This window comes from Poecilia mexicana, unplaced genomic scaffold (assembly GCF_051168715.1).
Source record: "Poecilia mexicana isolate PSO_F unplaced genomic scaffold, ASM5116871v1 scaffold_6, whole genome shotgun sequence".
NCBI lineage: Eukaryota > Metazoa > Chordata > Actinopteri > Cyprinodontiformes > Poeciliidae > Poecilia > Poecilia mexicana.
Genome location: NW_028263375.1, coordinates 6,449,686 through 6,462,009, shown reverse-complemented (window position 1 = coordinate 6,462,009; position 12,324 = coordinate 6,449,686). Strand labels below are relative to the sequence as shown.

The window sequence follows — 12,324 nt, the reverse complement described above, 5'->3', positions numbered from 1 at the left end:
CTTTATTTTTTTAATTTCAGGGATGTTAACATTGCCACTTGCAATTAACCTGAACATTTTTACGTGTTAATATTACATAACGCAGATTAAACCTAAAATGTTTGGACAGTTTGAGACAAAATATTTTTTGAAACTGTGAATACAGTGGAAGTTTTCGAAATGTGGGCAGTTAACCAGGGCGGCATCAGAAAGGGGTGTGGAACCCAAGAACTAGAAAATAAAATGTCTTATCTGTTGGCTGATCCTTGAACAAGTTTGGTACAACTTTTATGCATTCTGTCCATATAATTTTACATTTTAAAGCTCACCAAGAAAGAAAATAGTTTGAGATCATTAAACTCATTCTAGTTTCAAATTTTACTTTTTTCTTTAGCATCTTCAAATATTAGTAAATGTTCTTCAATTAAATAGTTTCTGAATTCCAGAAGGAAGAATTTGTTTCAATTCTTTATTCATTATTTCCAATATTTTGCATGTACAAAGTCTTTGAATTTTAAAGTACTACTCATTAAAAAGTTTATTAGTTGGCATCCTTCTTTTATTAAGAATACTAATTTTTTTGTAACTTAACCAATATGTCGGTACCTCTTTCTATCTGTATATTTTCTGAGCAATATGACAAAGAGGATATAGCCAGAAATACTAGAACTTTACTCCCTGGTGTTTCTTTGCTCTTCTTTAAGCAGCATCTGTTTTCTTTTTCCAAAAAACAGGTAGAGGAGTTGAAGGAAACGGTGAAGGAAGAGTTTATGCCGTGGGTGTCTCAGTACCTAGTGATGAAGCGCGTTAGCATTGAGCCAAACTTTCACAGTCTCTATTCCAACTTTTTGGACACACTGAAGAACCCGGAGTTTGTCAAGATGGTTCTCAGTGAAACTTACAGGAATATCAAGGTACACCTTCACTTCAAAACAATGTTATTTAGTCCCTGTAAGGGCTTTAATATTATTTTGCAGGCATCACCATAATAATCATGATCATCTGTTTGACAGGTGCTTCTAACCTCTGACAAGGCAGCTGCTAACTTCTCCGATCGCTCCCTGCTGAAGAACCTTGGCCACTGGTTGGGCATGATCACACTGGCCAAAAACAAGCCAATCCTCTACACAGTAAGAGCTGGAGTCATGCTGTAAATACTAGCACAGTTTCTGTCCTCCTACAGCAGCGTAAAGCACATTCTCCCTGTTTTTTTCAGGACCTGGAGCTCAAATCTCTCTTGCTAGAAGCCTATGTGAAAGGCCAGCAGGAGCTCCTCTATGTGGTTCCCTTTGTGGCCAAAGTCTTGGAGTCTAGCCTACGGAGCATGGTGAGCAAATGGATGAATGTGTTCTGGTTAATGTGTCGGTTCAAGTTGATTTTTACACACAAATCAGGGACAAAAAGACCCAAAAGAACATAAAATCTGAACTGTGATTTTTAACTTTGTAGTGTTTTTTTTTTTTTTTTTTTTTTTGTGCTCAAGATTTTCTTTTTTGACATTTTATGTACAAAACTTGTGCTGTGGTTTTGTAAATGTACAATATAAATTTGATTTAATTGCTAAATCTATATTTTCATGCTGCAGGTCTTCAGGCCTCAGAACCCTTGGACTATGGCCATCATGAATGTTCTCGCTGAGCTCCATCAGGAACATGACCTCAAGGTAAATCACTTCCTCCACCCCAGAGGTGGAGCAGCTCTGATTTTCTTACAGGTTTCACTCATCTTGGTGCCATAATTTACATTCTCACTATATGAAAAATGGCAGACTAAATTAGATGAATTTTTTGAATATTTGACTAATCAGCAACTGGGATTTTGGTGTATGTGACACATTTAATGTATTTCAACAAGGGGTCTAGTGGCAACTGGTGCATCTAGTAAACAAAAACTGGGTATAGATGGAAAATATGTAAGTTTGTTTAAAAATTATAATAAAATGAGCTTAATAAAAAAAATACACTTGCACACAGTTGCTAAAGTACAGGAAATAAGGGAGGTAATTGACCTGGAGTTGGTAGTTCACTGTTGACGGTATCATAAAGTGGCGGCAATTTATTCAGTTGTTTTCTATCCAGTCCAAAACCAAAATGGAATAATTTTTTTCTCATTTCTTGTTCTTATCTTCTTCAGTTGAATTTGAAGTTTGAGATTGAAGTTCTGTGTAAGAACTTGTCTCTGGACATCAATGAGCTGAAGCCAGGGAACCTGCTGAAGGACAAAGACAAGCTGAAGAACCTGGAGGAGCAGCTGTCTGCACCAAAGAAAGAAGCCAAGCCACCAGACGAAATCCTGCCGCCTCCTACCACAGGTTATCACCTCATGCCAAGTTTCTGTTTTCACATTCTTCAGAAACATACTGAAAAAATGGCCATAAATATTAACCTTTTGTAGCGTTAAAGTAAAATGTGCATTAAAGCTGCAGTACTTTTGAAAAAAAAAGTTTCTAACACATTTGTTAAAATGTCGTCATGTTGCGGCTGTATAAGAGACAGATAATCTGTGAAAAGATCAATCTTCTCCCTGACCTACTGCTGCTGTGTGAATGAGTTCACTGCTTTCGGTAAACAACCAATCAGGGCTGGGAGGCGGGTTTTAATGCTGTCAATCAATCTCTTGAACACGCTGCTAAATCTGCAAAAAGCAGAGGAACAACTCACCGTCACAGAAAAACTATTTATCCTCTGTGATCGGTGGCCATGCTACTAGCTTTAGCATTCACAACAGACTGCTGACAGGAATAAGCTACATGGTAGCAGAGGGCAAATGGGAGGGAGCTGCGCATACACAGTCATGATTGACGGCGCTAAGACGGTCATCCTGGCTCCTATTGGTTGTTTCTGGTTAGCACTGGGAGAAGGCAGAACAGGTTTTTCTTAAGCCTTCCTCTACAACAACATGGTGACAGTTTCAACAAATATGTAGAAAATATTGTTTATAAAAGTTGTATACTGCATCTTTAAAATGACTTGCTAAAGTACTTATTGTTGTTTTTCTGACCTGCTTTTTGTGGCCAACAGGTGACTTTGTTCCGTTTCCAGCTCCTTCTACAACCCCGGCTGCCACCACCACCACCTGCACCACCACCGGGCCGCCCACGCCTCAGTTCAGTTACCATGACATCAATGTCTACGCCCTGGCAGGCCTGGCTCCACATATCAACATTAATGTCAACGTAAGTCGAAAAAATCAAGCAAATATTAATGATCCCGGGAAATATTTGGCTGAAAATTAGATACTTTATAAATATGATCCACTGGTCCAGCGGACGCCTCTCAGTTGATCTGACAGGGATCCTGTTCTCCTTCCTGCCTGCAGATCGCTCTGCTGCAGGCTCATCCTCAGCTCAAACAGTGCGTGCGTCAGTCTGTGGAGCGAGCGGTCCAGGAGCTGGTGCACCCCGTGGTGGACCGCTCCATCAAAATTGCCATGACAACATGTGAGCAGATCATCAGGAAGGACTTTGCCCTGGATTCGGAGGAGTCTCGCATGCGCGTAGCCGCCCACCACATGATGAGAAACCTGACTGCTGGCATGGCCATGATCACCTGCCGCGAGCCGCTTCTGATGAGCATCGCCACCAATCTGAAGAACAGCTTCGCTGCGGCGCTCAGGGTGAGCCGAGTGCCACTGGCGGCTCACGCACCTCAGTTTATTCTTTCCATGTCGGAGTCCTTCATGGCTTCTGTGTTCGTCGTTATCACCAGGCGCCGACGCCACAGCAGAGAGAAATGATGGAGGAGGCTGCAGCCAGGATTGCTCAGGATAACTGTGAACTGGCCTGTTGCTTCATCCAGAAAACTGCAGTGGAGAAAGCTGGACCTGAAATGGACAAGAGGCTGGCCACAGTGAGTCGATAACTCTGACTCTTCTCCATCATGGCACCTGTTGGTAGAGGTGCAGAAAACTAATTTAAATTCCTAGTCATGGGATTTCTGAATCTATTCAAGACTCAAAAAAGATTATAAAATGTGTTTTATGTGTTTCTCTCCTATTTGTGAATATTATATATATTTTATTATACTGGTCATTTAAATTACAGAAATGTATTCACCAACCTATTTTAAGTATAAACTGGTGAAATTTGATACAATATGGAACCTTACAGAATTGTTTTAAATGTTCTAGTTTATTGTCTCTTCCTCTAGTCAGTCACATAATTAAACAAGTTCCTTAGATTGATAATTGAATTTTGGTGGAAAAAATAAAACGGAATTTGAAGTATAACAAAACAACCTCAGGTAATTCAGTAATTCTTAATATTACTGATCCAAACGCTTTTTACTCATCATTGTTTTAATCTGCTCTTTGCTGAAGGAGTTTGAGCTGAGGAAGCACGCGCGGCAGGAAGGCCGTCGCTACTGCGACCCCGTCGTCCTGACCTACCAGGCTGAGCGCATGCCGGAACAGATCAGACTCAAGGTAACGCCGCCGCCCTGCCCGGTCATGAAGCTATCAGCTAGTTCTCACCCAGCCTCGCTCACTGCTGCTCTCTGTCTCAGGTGGGAGGAGTGGACCCTAAACAGCTGGCTGTTTATGAGGAGTTTGCGAGGAACATTCCCGGTTTCTTACCAAGCAACGATCTCTCCCAACCCACTGGCTTCCTGGCTCAACCCATGAAGGTAAATTTTTAGTAACTGATTAACGGAAGGGTTATAGTTGGAAAACCTCAACAGGATCTTAAGATGTCATTACATTAATAAAATTACATCTTAGGTTTCAAATGAACTACATTTTCTATAAAGAGTTTGTAATTACATGGAGTTATTTAATTTTGTGTTTTTTTTTCTGATAGTTTCTTCCACAGGAGTTTTGAAAATAAGTTGCTTTACTTTATTAACCACTTCCCATAATTCAGAACTTTCTGACAACCCCATAAAATGTAGTTAAATTAGAAATGATTTTAACTTTATTTCCTTTACTTTGCTTAGCAACAAGCCTGGGCCACTGACGACGTGGCTCAGATCTACGATAAATGCATCACAGACTTGGAGCAGCACCTTCATGCCATTCCTCCAGCGCTCGCCATGAACCCGCTGACCCAAGGTCTGCGGAACCTGCTGGAAGCCGTGGCTTTGGCACGAAACTCCAGGGATGGCATTGCTGCCCTGGGCCTCCTGCAGAAGGTAGGACTGCTTCAGTGGCAGACACCCGGCAGCTGAGGCGTGGTTGTTATGGAAACATATGAGGCTCCTGATGTGTAACGGAGCTGCTTTCTCTGTCATAAGGCCGTTGAAGGTCTCCTGGACGCCACCAGTGGTGCTGATGCTGACCTGCTGCTTCGCTACAGAGAGTGCCACCTGCTGGTGCTGAAAGCTCTGCAGGATGGACGGGCCTACGGACCGCAGTGGTGCAATAAGCAGATTACCAGGTAAATTCACTGCTCTGTATTTTAGGACAGTTTAATACTAACAAATATATATATTATGGAGTCTTTCATGGTTTGTATGCAATCTACAAAAATGCTGGAATTTCATTTAAGTATTTTCAAAGTTTTAAAAGTACCTGATTTCTGTACAATTAATATAAATGTTGTCTGGCTTATATTATTTACATTGATCAATGTTGTTACTCTTAGTGTTTTGTTCTCTGATCAGTCAGGTGTGAGTGAGACACATTCCAAAACATACATTTTTGTTATATTTTAGTTTTCTTTGTCCCTGCTGTAGAATATAAAATATTATCACAAGATATTAATATCGGTAATAAATTATATCATCTATCAGTGAATTGAAACTTTTAGTGGAAACTTGCCTCAATCTTTGAAAATGTCTGAATTTACCTTTGTGAAAACTGCACTCTTGTGCTCTGTTAATGAAAACCTGACGTGAAATCTGCTCTGTGTGTTTATAGGTGTCTGATTGAATGTCGGGATGAATACAAGTATAACGTGGAAGCAGTGGAGCTTCTGATCAGGAACCATCTGGTGAACATGCAGCAGTACGATGTGCACCTGGCGCAGGTAGAAACACTGACTTTACTTCCTGGTTTTCTCCCTTTAGTCTGAGGCGTTACTGAATTGATTTATGTCGTCTTTCAGTCGATGGAAAATGGACTCCACTACATGGCGGTGGCATTCGCCATGCAGCTGGTGAAGCTGCTGCTGGTGGACGAGCGCAGCGTGAGCCACGTCACGGAGGCCGACCTCTTCCAGACCATCGAGATTCTGATGAGAACCTGCGCACACTCCAGAGCCAACGCACCCGAGGGGTAATGACCTCATTCACAAAATAAAACTAAAACAGGAAGTGCCAGATTTATTTACTTATATTGTGTTTTCAGGCTGTATTTTAATCTTTTCCTACATACATTAATGTTTATTCTTTCACCTTCATTTTTACACCTGAGTACAGGTACTTCATTCTGACTCATCATTTGGGTATAAAAGCATCAAGACTCGACACCAAACTAAATCATTGAGGATTTTAAGGACTTGTAACCAAAAAATAAAAGTTTTTATTACATTTATTGAGGACATAGAAAGCAACGATATTTGTTCTTTGCTATAAAAACTGTTATAAGATATTTGGAAAAGATGATTACTAAAATGTTGGACCATTATCAATAATAAGAAGGCTAATTGTGTAATTGTGGTGATGAATTTGAAGTTTATCCTGATATTTTGGACCTCTGCTGACTCGCTCCTCATCATCTTCAGGCTTCCCCAGCTGATGGATGTCGTTCGCTCCAATTACGAAGCCATGATTGACCGGGCACACGGAGGGCCCAACTTCATGATGCACTCTGGGATTTCCCAAGCTTCCGAATACGATGATCCTCCAGGTCTGAGGGAGAAGGCAGAGTACTTGCTGAGAGAGTGGGTCAACCTGTATCACTCGGCTGCAGCTGGCAGGGACAGCACCAAGGCTTTTTCTGCCTTTGTCGGCCAGGTTAGCACTCCTTTACAGGCTTTAGTCTACAAGTTACAAGTTTATTTGTATAGCACATGTCGGTAATAAGGACGTTCAAAGTGCTTTATGTCATAAAAACATAACACATTACATTTTGTAAAACGCCATCGTTGGTACTCATCAAATATGTTGATTCCATAATCAAAAGCATCTCTAAACGGGTGTTTTGTTTAGCCTTAATGTTAAGGAAGTCAGTGTTTCAGCTGTTTTGCAGTTTTCTGGAAGTTTGTTTGTGGTGAATAGAAGCTGAATTCTGCTTCTATGTGTCTGGTTCTGGGAATACAGAGCAGAACCAGAAGATCTGAGAGGTCTGGATGGTTGATGGAACAGCAGATCTTTACTGTATTGTGGTGCTAAGCCATTCATTGCTCTCAGTGTAGCGACTTTAGATTTGGGGTGATGTGCTCTGTCTTCCTGGTTATAGTCAGAAACCAAGCAGCAGCGTTCTGGATCAGTTGTAGTTGGAGGATTGATTATTTTTTTAGACAGACCTGTTCCAGGAATCAATGCGACTAAAGACAAAAGCATGGATTAGTTTCTCTAGATCTTCCTTGGACATTATTTCTGTAATCCTGGAAATGTAATTCAGATGACGGAAGGCCGACTTCGTAACTGTTTTCATGTGACTAAAGGATCGGGTCAGAGTCCATCACTACTCCCAGATTTCAGCTTGACTCCTAGTTGTAATATGTGAAGCTGTGCTGACTCTAGATTGTTCCTCTCTGGATCTGAAGATAATTTAATCTTGAACTAGTGAATCCATGTGTTGCTGCTGTTTCTCACATCCTCCCTGGTTGTTTTCTCCTCAGATGCACCAGCAGGGCATACTGAAGACCGACGACCTGATCACGCGGTTCTTCCGGCTGTGCACAGAAATGTGCGTGGAGATCAGCTATCGTGCACAGGCTGAACAGCAGCACAACCCAGCAGCTAGCGTAGCCATCATCAGAGCCAAATGTTACCACAACCTGGATGCCTTTGTCCGGCTCATAGCCCTGCTAGTGAAGCACTCTGGAGAGGCCACCAACACCGTGACAAAGATCAACCTGCTCAACAAGGTAAACTGGGTTTTTCTGCTTGATGTTGATCATCTAGTCCATCTTAATCTAGAAGTAAAAAACTGACTCTGCTCCGTCCTGCTTCAGGTCCTGGGGATTGTCGTTGGAGTGCTGATCCAGGACCACGATGTCCGTAACACGGACTTCCAGCAGCTGCCGTACCATCGGATTTTTATCATGCTGCTGTTGGAGCTCAACGCGCCCGAACACGTCCTGGAGACCATCAACTTCCAGACACTCACTGCCTTCTGGTAAAACAAACGAGATGTTTTAAATTTGGGCAACATTTAAATTCATATACCAGTTTCCTGGCATAAAAACAAAGCTCCTAAAGAACATCAGATAAAAGACACATTAGACCAAAGAATGTTGCATTAGCAGATAATAGGTAAAAGGACAGTGACTTGCACTGTTTTTGCAGAATGTCAATATGTTGTAACCCCTTACTTTGTTTATTTGTGAAATCAGATTCTTGAAGTTTCTGCTCTTCCCTGCAGCAACACGTTCCACATCCTGAGACCCACCAAAGCTCCCGGCTTCGTGTACGCCTGGCTGGAACTGATCTCCCATCGCATCTTCATCGCCAGGATGCTGGCGCACACGCCCCAGCAGAAGGTAGGAGAGCCTCGAATTCCCCCTCTGAGGTTGAAAACTGGTTGTTTTCATCTTTCAGAGGTTAAATAATGATGAACTTCTTTCAGGGTTGGCCCATGTATGCACAGCTGCTGATTGACCTCTTTAAGTATCTGGCTCCCTTCCTGAGGAACGTAGAGCTCAACAAACCTATGCAAATCCTCTACAAGGTACAGGCCACGAATAACGTTTGAATAACTCTGAATAGGAGGGTTAGCAGTTTGCAGCAATCTAATGCTTCTCTTGTCTGAAATGTGTCCTTGTTTGTTGTTCAGGGCACACTGAGGGTGCTTCTGGTCCTGCTGCATGATTTCCCAGAGTTCCTCTGTGATTACCATTATGGCTTCTGTGATGTTATCCCACCCAACTGCATCCAGCTCCGCAACCTTATCCTCAGTGCCTTCCCACGCAACATGAGGCTTCCGGATCCCTTCACGCCCAACCTAAAGGTAACCAAACGCAGCTCCAAACTTTAACTTTTTGTTAATGAGCTGCATATTTGGAGTTGAATTTAATTCTCCACTGTTCCTTCAGGTGGACATGCTGAGTGAGATCAACATCGCTCCCCGTATCCTCACCAACTTCACAGGCGTCATGCCGTCTCAGTTCAAGAAGGATCTGGACTCCTACCTGAAGACGCGCTCACCTGTGACTTTCCTGTCTGAGCTTCGCAGCAACCTGCAGGTTAGAAACCACTTCCTCCTCTACCACAGGGTGTCTGTGCATCCTTAAAAAGTCTTAAACCCAACCTGTGTATCAAAGATTAAGGCCCAAAATGTCTTAAACGCAACCTATTATGATTCCTTGAACAGTTTAGGAAATATCTATGGCCTATACAAAACATGTTTATTACATTGTTTGCACAAAATCATTCTCAGAAGATGAGATTTGTTTGTTCAGTTCTGTCTATTTTGAGCTGTTTTAGAGTTTCACTTTAAATCCTAGTAAGCTGCAACTCACCACAGCCCTCACCTCTGAGTTTTTAACACTCACATGTGAAAATGGCTGCAACAACACGCAATTATATAACTGTACATTTGCTCATTTTTGTTTTCCTCCAGGTGTCGAACGAGCCAGGAAACCGCTACAACATCCAGCTGATCAACGCGTTAGTGTTGTATGTCGGCACACAGGCCATCGCTCACATCCACAACAAGGGCAGCACCCCGTCCATGAGCACCATCACACACTCTGCACACATGGACATCTTCCAGAACCTGGCTGTGGACCTGGACACTGAAGGTAGGAAACCCTCTGAGTAATTAATCACTTTATTGTGTGATAAATACAAATTTGTATGCCACACCTTTCAGCTTTTATACAGAAATAAATTTCACAGCTACTACATCAAATGTAATCACATGAAACTGTGATAATATACCAAGAGTTTGTGTTTGTAATGAAGAGTGTGAATACTTTAAGGCTAAACCGAATCACCTGATGGCATTTCCATTTTCTCGTGTTTCCAGGGCGATACTTGTTCCTGAACGCGATAGCCAATCAGCTGCGCTACCCGAACAGCCACACCCACTACTTCAGCTGCACCATGCTCTACCTGTTTGCTGAGGCCAACACCGAGGCCATCCAGGAGCAGATCACCAGGTGAGAGCCGCTCGTCCCGGGTCGGGTCGACCTCATCAGAACCTCTGTCGGCTGATTGCACTCTGCTTGTCCTGCAGGGTTCTGCTGGAGAGGCTGATCGTCAACAGACCTCACCCCTGGGGACTCCTCATCACCTTCATCGAGCTGATCAAGAATCCTGCCTTCAAGTTCTGGAGTCACGACTTTGTTCACTGTGCGCCTGAGATCGAAAAGTAAGTTTAACTCCGGCATTTTCTTCACCGGGTTCATATTTATTAAAGGAATGCCATTCATCGCTTTTTAGGCAATAAAATGTTTATTTTCTTAAACAACAATAATAATAATAATAATAATTTGTATTTACACATTTTAATGTATTTCTAATATTTAAAAAAATAGCTTAATTGGTTCAATAAAAAAATATGTATATGTATTTTTTTTAAAGTCTGATTAATCATCACAATTGATCACTAAGATTTGGGCAGGTTTTTTTTTTTTGGGAGTTGGGTGGGTTTCATGTTGTATTTGGGCTGGAAACTGTCAGACCTGGCAACCCTGGCTGTGATGCTTACTGTGTGTGTGTGTGTGTGTGTGTGTGTGTGTGTGTGTGTGTGTGTGTGTGTGTGTGTGTGTGTGTGCAGGTTGTTCCAGTCCGTGGCTCAGTGCTGCATGGGGCAGAAGCAGGCCCAGCAGGTGATGGAGGGCACCGGCGCCAGCTAACTGTGTCACAGAGACACCGCGGCCTTCGCCCATCCCATCACCACACACCCAGCTCCCAATTCACTGTTGGCACTGGATAAACTGGCAACCACAGTTTCATTGTTTTATTTTTCTATTAAATGTGGCCGGAAGGACTACTGTTCATGGATCTAAAGAGTTTCGTTTTTCCCCTTTGGGATGGAGAACGGGAGGAGAAATGCTGTTTAAAATGCTTCTTTTGTTGTAAATATTGAAAAAAAAAGAAAAAAAAGGGAGAGCAGGGAAGTGGACGAATGAATTAAAGTTCACATGTTTGATTAAAACATACCTTTGACATGTAAAGACACCTGAAGAGTTTCACTACCAAAGTCTTTGGTTTGCTTCCCTCCCACACAGATCCTGATTTGTGACTTTACTTTGCTTCCTGAGGCTGAATGGTTGACGATTGGAGAGAAGAAACTGCCTGCTACTTTTATTTGGTTCTTTGAGGGTTTTTTTTGTTGTTGTTTTTGTTTTTTGTTTTTTTCCTGAGTGGGACTGAAAGTTGAGGTCACGTCTCTCAGGTGTGATGGTGGTGGAGACTGGTTGCTGATGGTTTGTCCATTTCAAACTGGTTCTGGAGGTCTCTCTCCCTGGCACTTGTAAAAAAAATGTGCAAAGTGATGATAACATCGTAAATGACAACTTGTACAAAGTTCCGAACTGAAGAACAATAGAAGGACCAATACAGCCCATTTTGTAACATTTTGAATGTTTTGTAAATGTATTGGTCCGTGTGTTGTATTTTGTAGTTCTTTCTAGTTTGCCTTTAGTTCTTGCTACTTTAACTGCAGTATGCATAAATAAAGAAAATAAAGCATTCAAGGTGCAGCCATGTTTGCTTTCTCAAACCGAAACATTTTGGCAGTTAATTTAATAATCTCAAATGATGGCTTAAATCTATGGCTGGACAATAATAATATAAATAATATAAATAATAATATAAATAGCAATAGACAATACATCTATAAGAATATCCGACCCAGAGCATTCTGGGAGATGTAGGCAGTGGAAAGACTAACTGCTCAACCTCACGGCTAGCTGAGCTAAACTAGGTTGGTGGAATCAACTGACTCGCTCACACTTTGGTTACCTAGCAACAACCAACTGGATTACAGCAGTTTTCACAAATCATAAGTAGCTTATCTGCTACTGGGAAACTGAAATACAAATGTTTATGTCACATTATCCTAAAGTTTATTTAACGAGGCCGCACCGGAAACAGGGCGGTGCGGTTTATGAAGACGACCACATGGTCAGATATTTACATTGTGAAAGGCGCACACTCTTTCTTCCTTGCATTCGTTCAGACTAAACTAATATTTGTGATATAAACACATTTTAGACATCAAAATTTTCAGAACCATCTTCAAATTCAGAAGTTTGCATACATTTTCTTGGTATTTTGTGTTATTTTAATTTTT

The 12,324-nt window shown here is 41.8% G+C and overlaps 1 protein-coding gene across 2 annotated transcripts in view; it reads left to right on the top strand.

Annotated features, from left to right (window-relative positions):
• cnot1 (CCR4-NOT transcription complex, subunit 1) overlaps positions 1 to 11,725 on the top strand; it is a 28,688-nt gene extending 16,963 nt beyond the window's left edge. For both annotated transcript variants that reach the window (XM_014993512.2, XM_014993510.2), the window contains exons 25-49: positions 714 to 893; positions 993 to 1,109; positions 1,196 to 1,306; positions 1,565 to 1,642; positions 2,113 to 2,290; positions 3,000 to 3,154; positions 3,298 to 3,594; positions 3,687 to 3,827; positions 4,297 to 4,401; positions 4,482 to 4,601; positions 4,911 to 5,105; positions 5,208 to 5,350; positions 5,833 to 5,941; positions 6,020 to 6,189; positions 6,638 to 6,869; positions 7,700 to 7,948; positions 8,036 to 8,199; positions 8,446 to 8,563; positions 8,650 to 8,751; positions 8,857 to 9,030; positions 9,116 to 9,265; positions 9,643 to 9,823; positions 10,051 to 10,183; positions 10,261 to 10,395; positions 10,804 to 11,725. In XM_014993512.2, coding sequence (XP_014848998.1) covers positions 714 to 893; positions 993 to 1,109; positions 1,196 to 1,306; positions 1,565 to 1,642; positions 2,113 to 2,290; positions 3,000 to 3,154; positions 3,298 to 3,594; positions 3,687 to 3,827; positions 4,297 to 4,401; positions 4,482 to 4,601; positions 4,911 to 5,105; positions 5,208 to 5,350; positions 5,833 to 5,941; positions 6,020 to 6,189; positions 6,638 to 6,869; positions 7,700 to 7,948; positions 8,036 to 8,199; positions 8,446 to 8,563; positions 8,650 to 8,751; positions 8,857 to 9,030; positions 9,116 to 9,265; positions 9,643 to 9,823; positions 10,051 to 10,183; positions 10,261 to 10,395; positions 10,804 to 10,882 — 3,816 coding nt within the window. In that variant the 3' untranslated portion in view covers positions 10,883 to 11,725. The remainder of the gene's footprint in view (positions 1 to 713; positions 894 to 992; positions 1,110 to 1,195; positions 1,307 to 1,564; positions 1,643 to 2,112; positions 2,291 to 2,999; positions 3,155 to 3,297; positions 3,595 to 3,686; positions 3,828 to 4,296; positions 4,402 to 4,481; positions 4,602 to 4,910; positions 5,106 to 5,207; positions 5,351 to 5,832; positions 5,942 to 6,019; positions 6,190 to 6,637; positions 6,870 to 7,699; positions 7,949 to 8,035; positions 8,200 to 8,445; positions 8,564 to 8,649; positions 8,752 to 8,856; positions 9,031 to 9,115; positions 9,266 to 9,642; positions 9,824 to 10,050; positions 10,184 to 10,260; positions 10,396 to 10,803) is intronic.
• Positions 11,726 to 12,324: the final 599 nt, after the last annotated feature.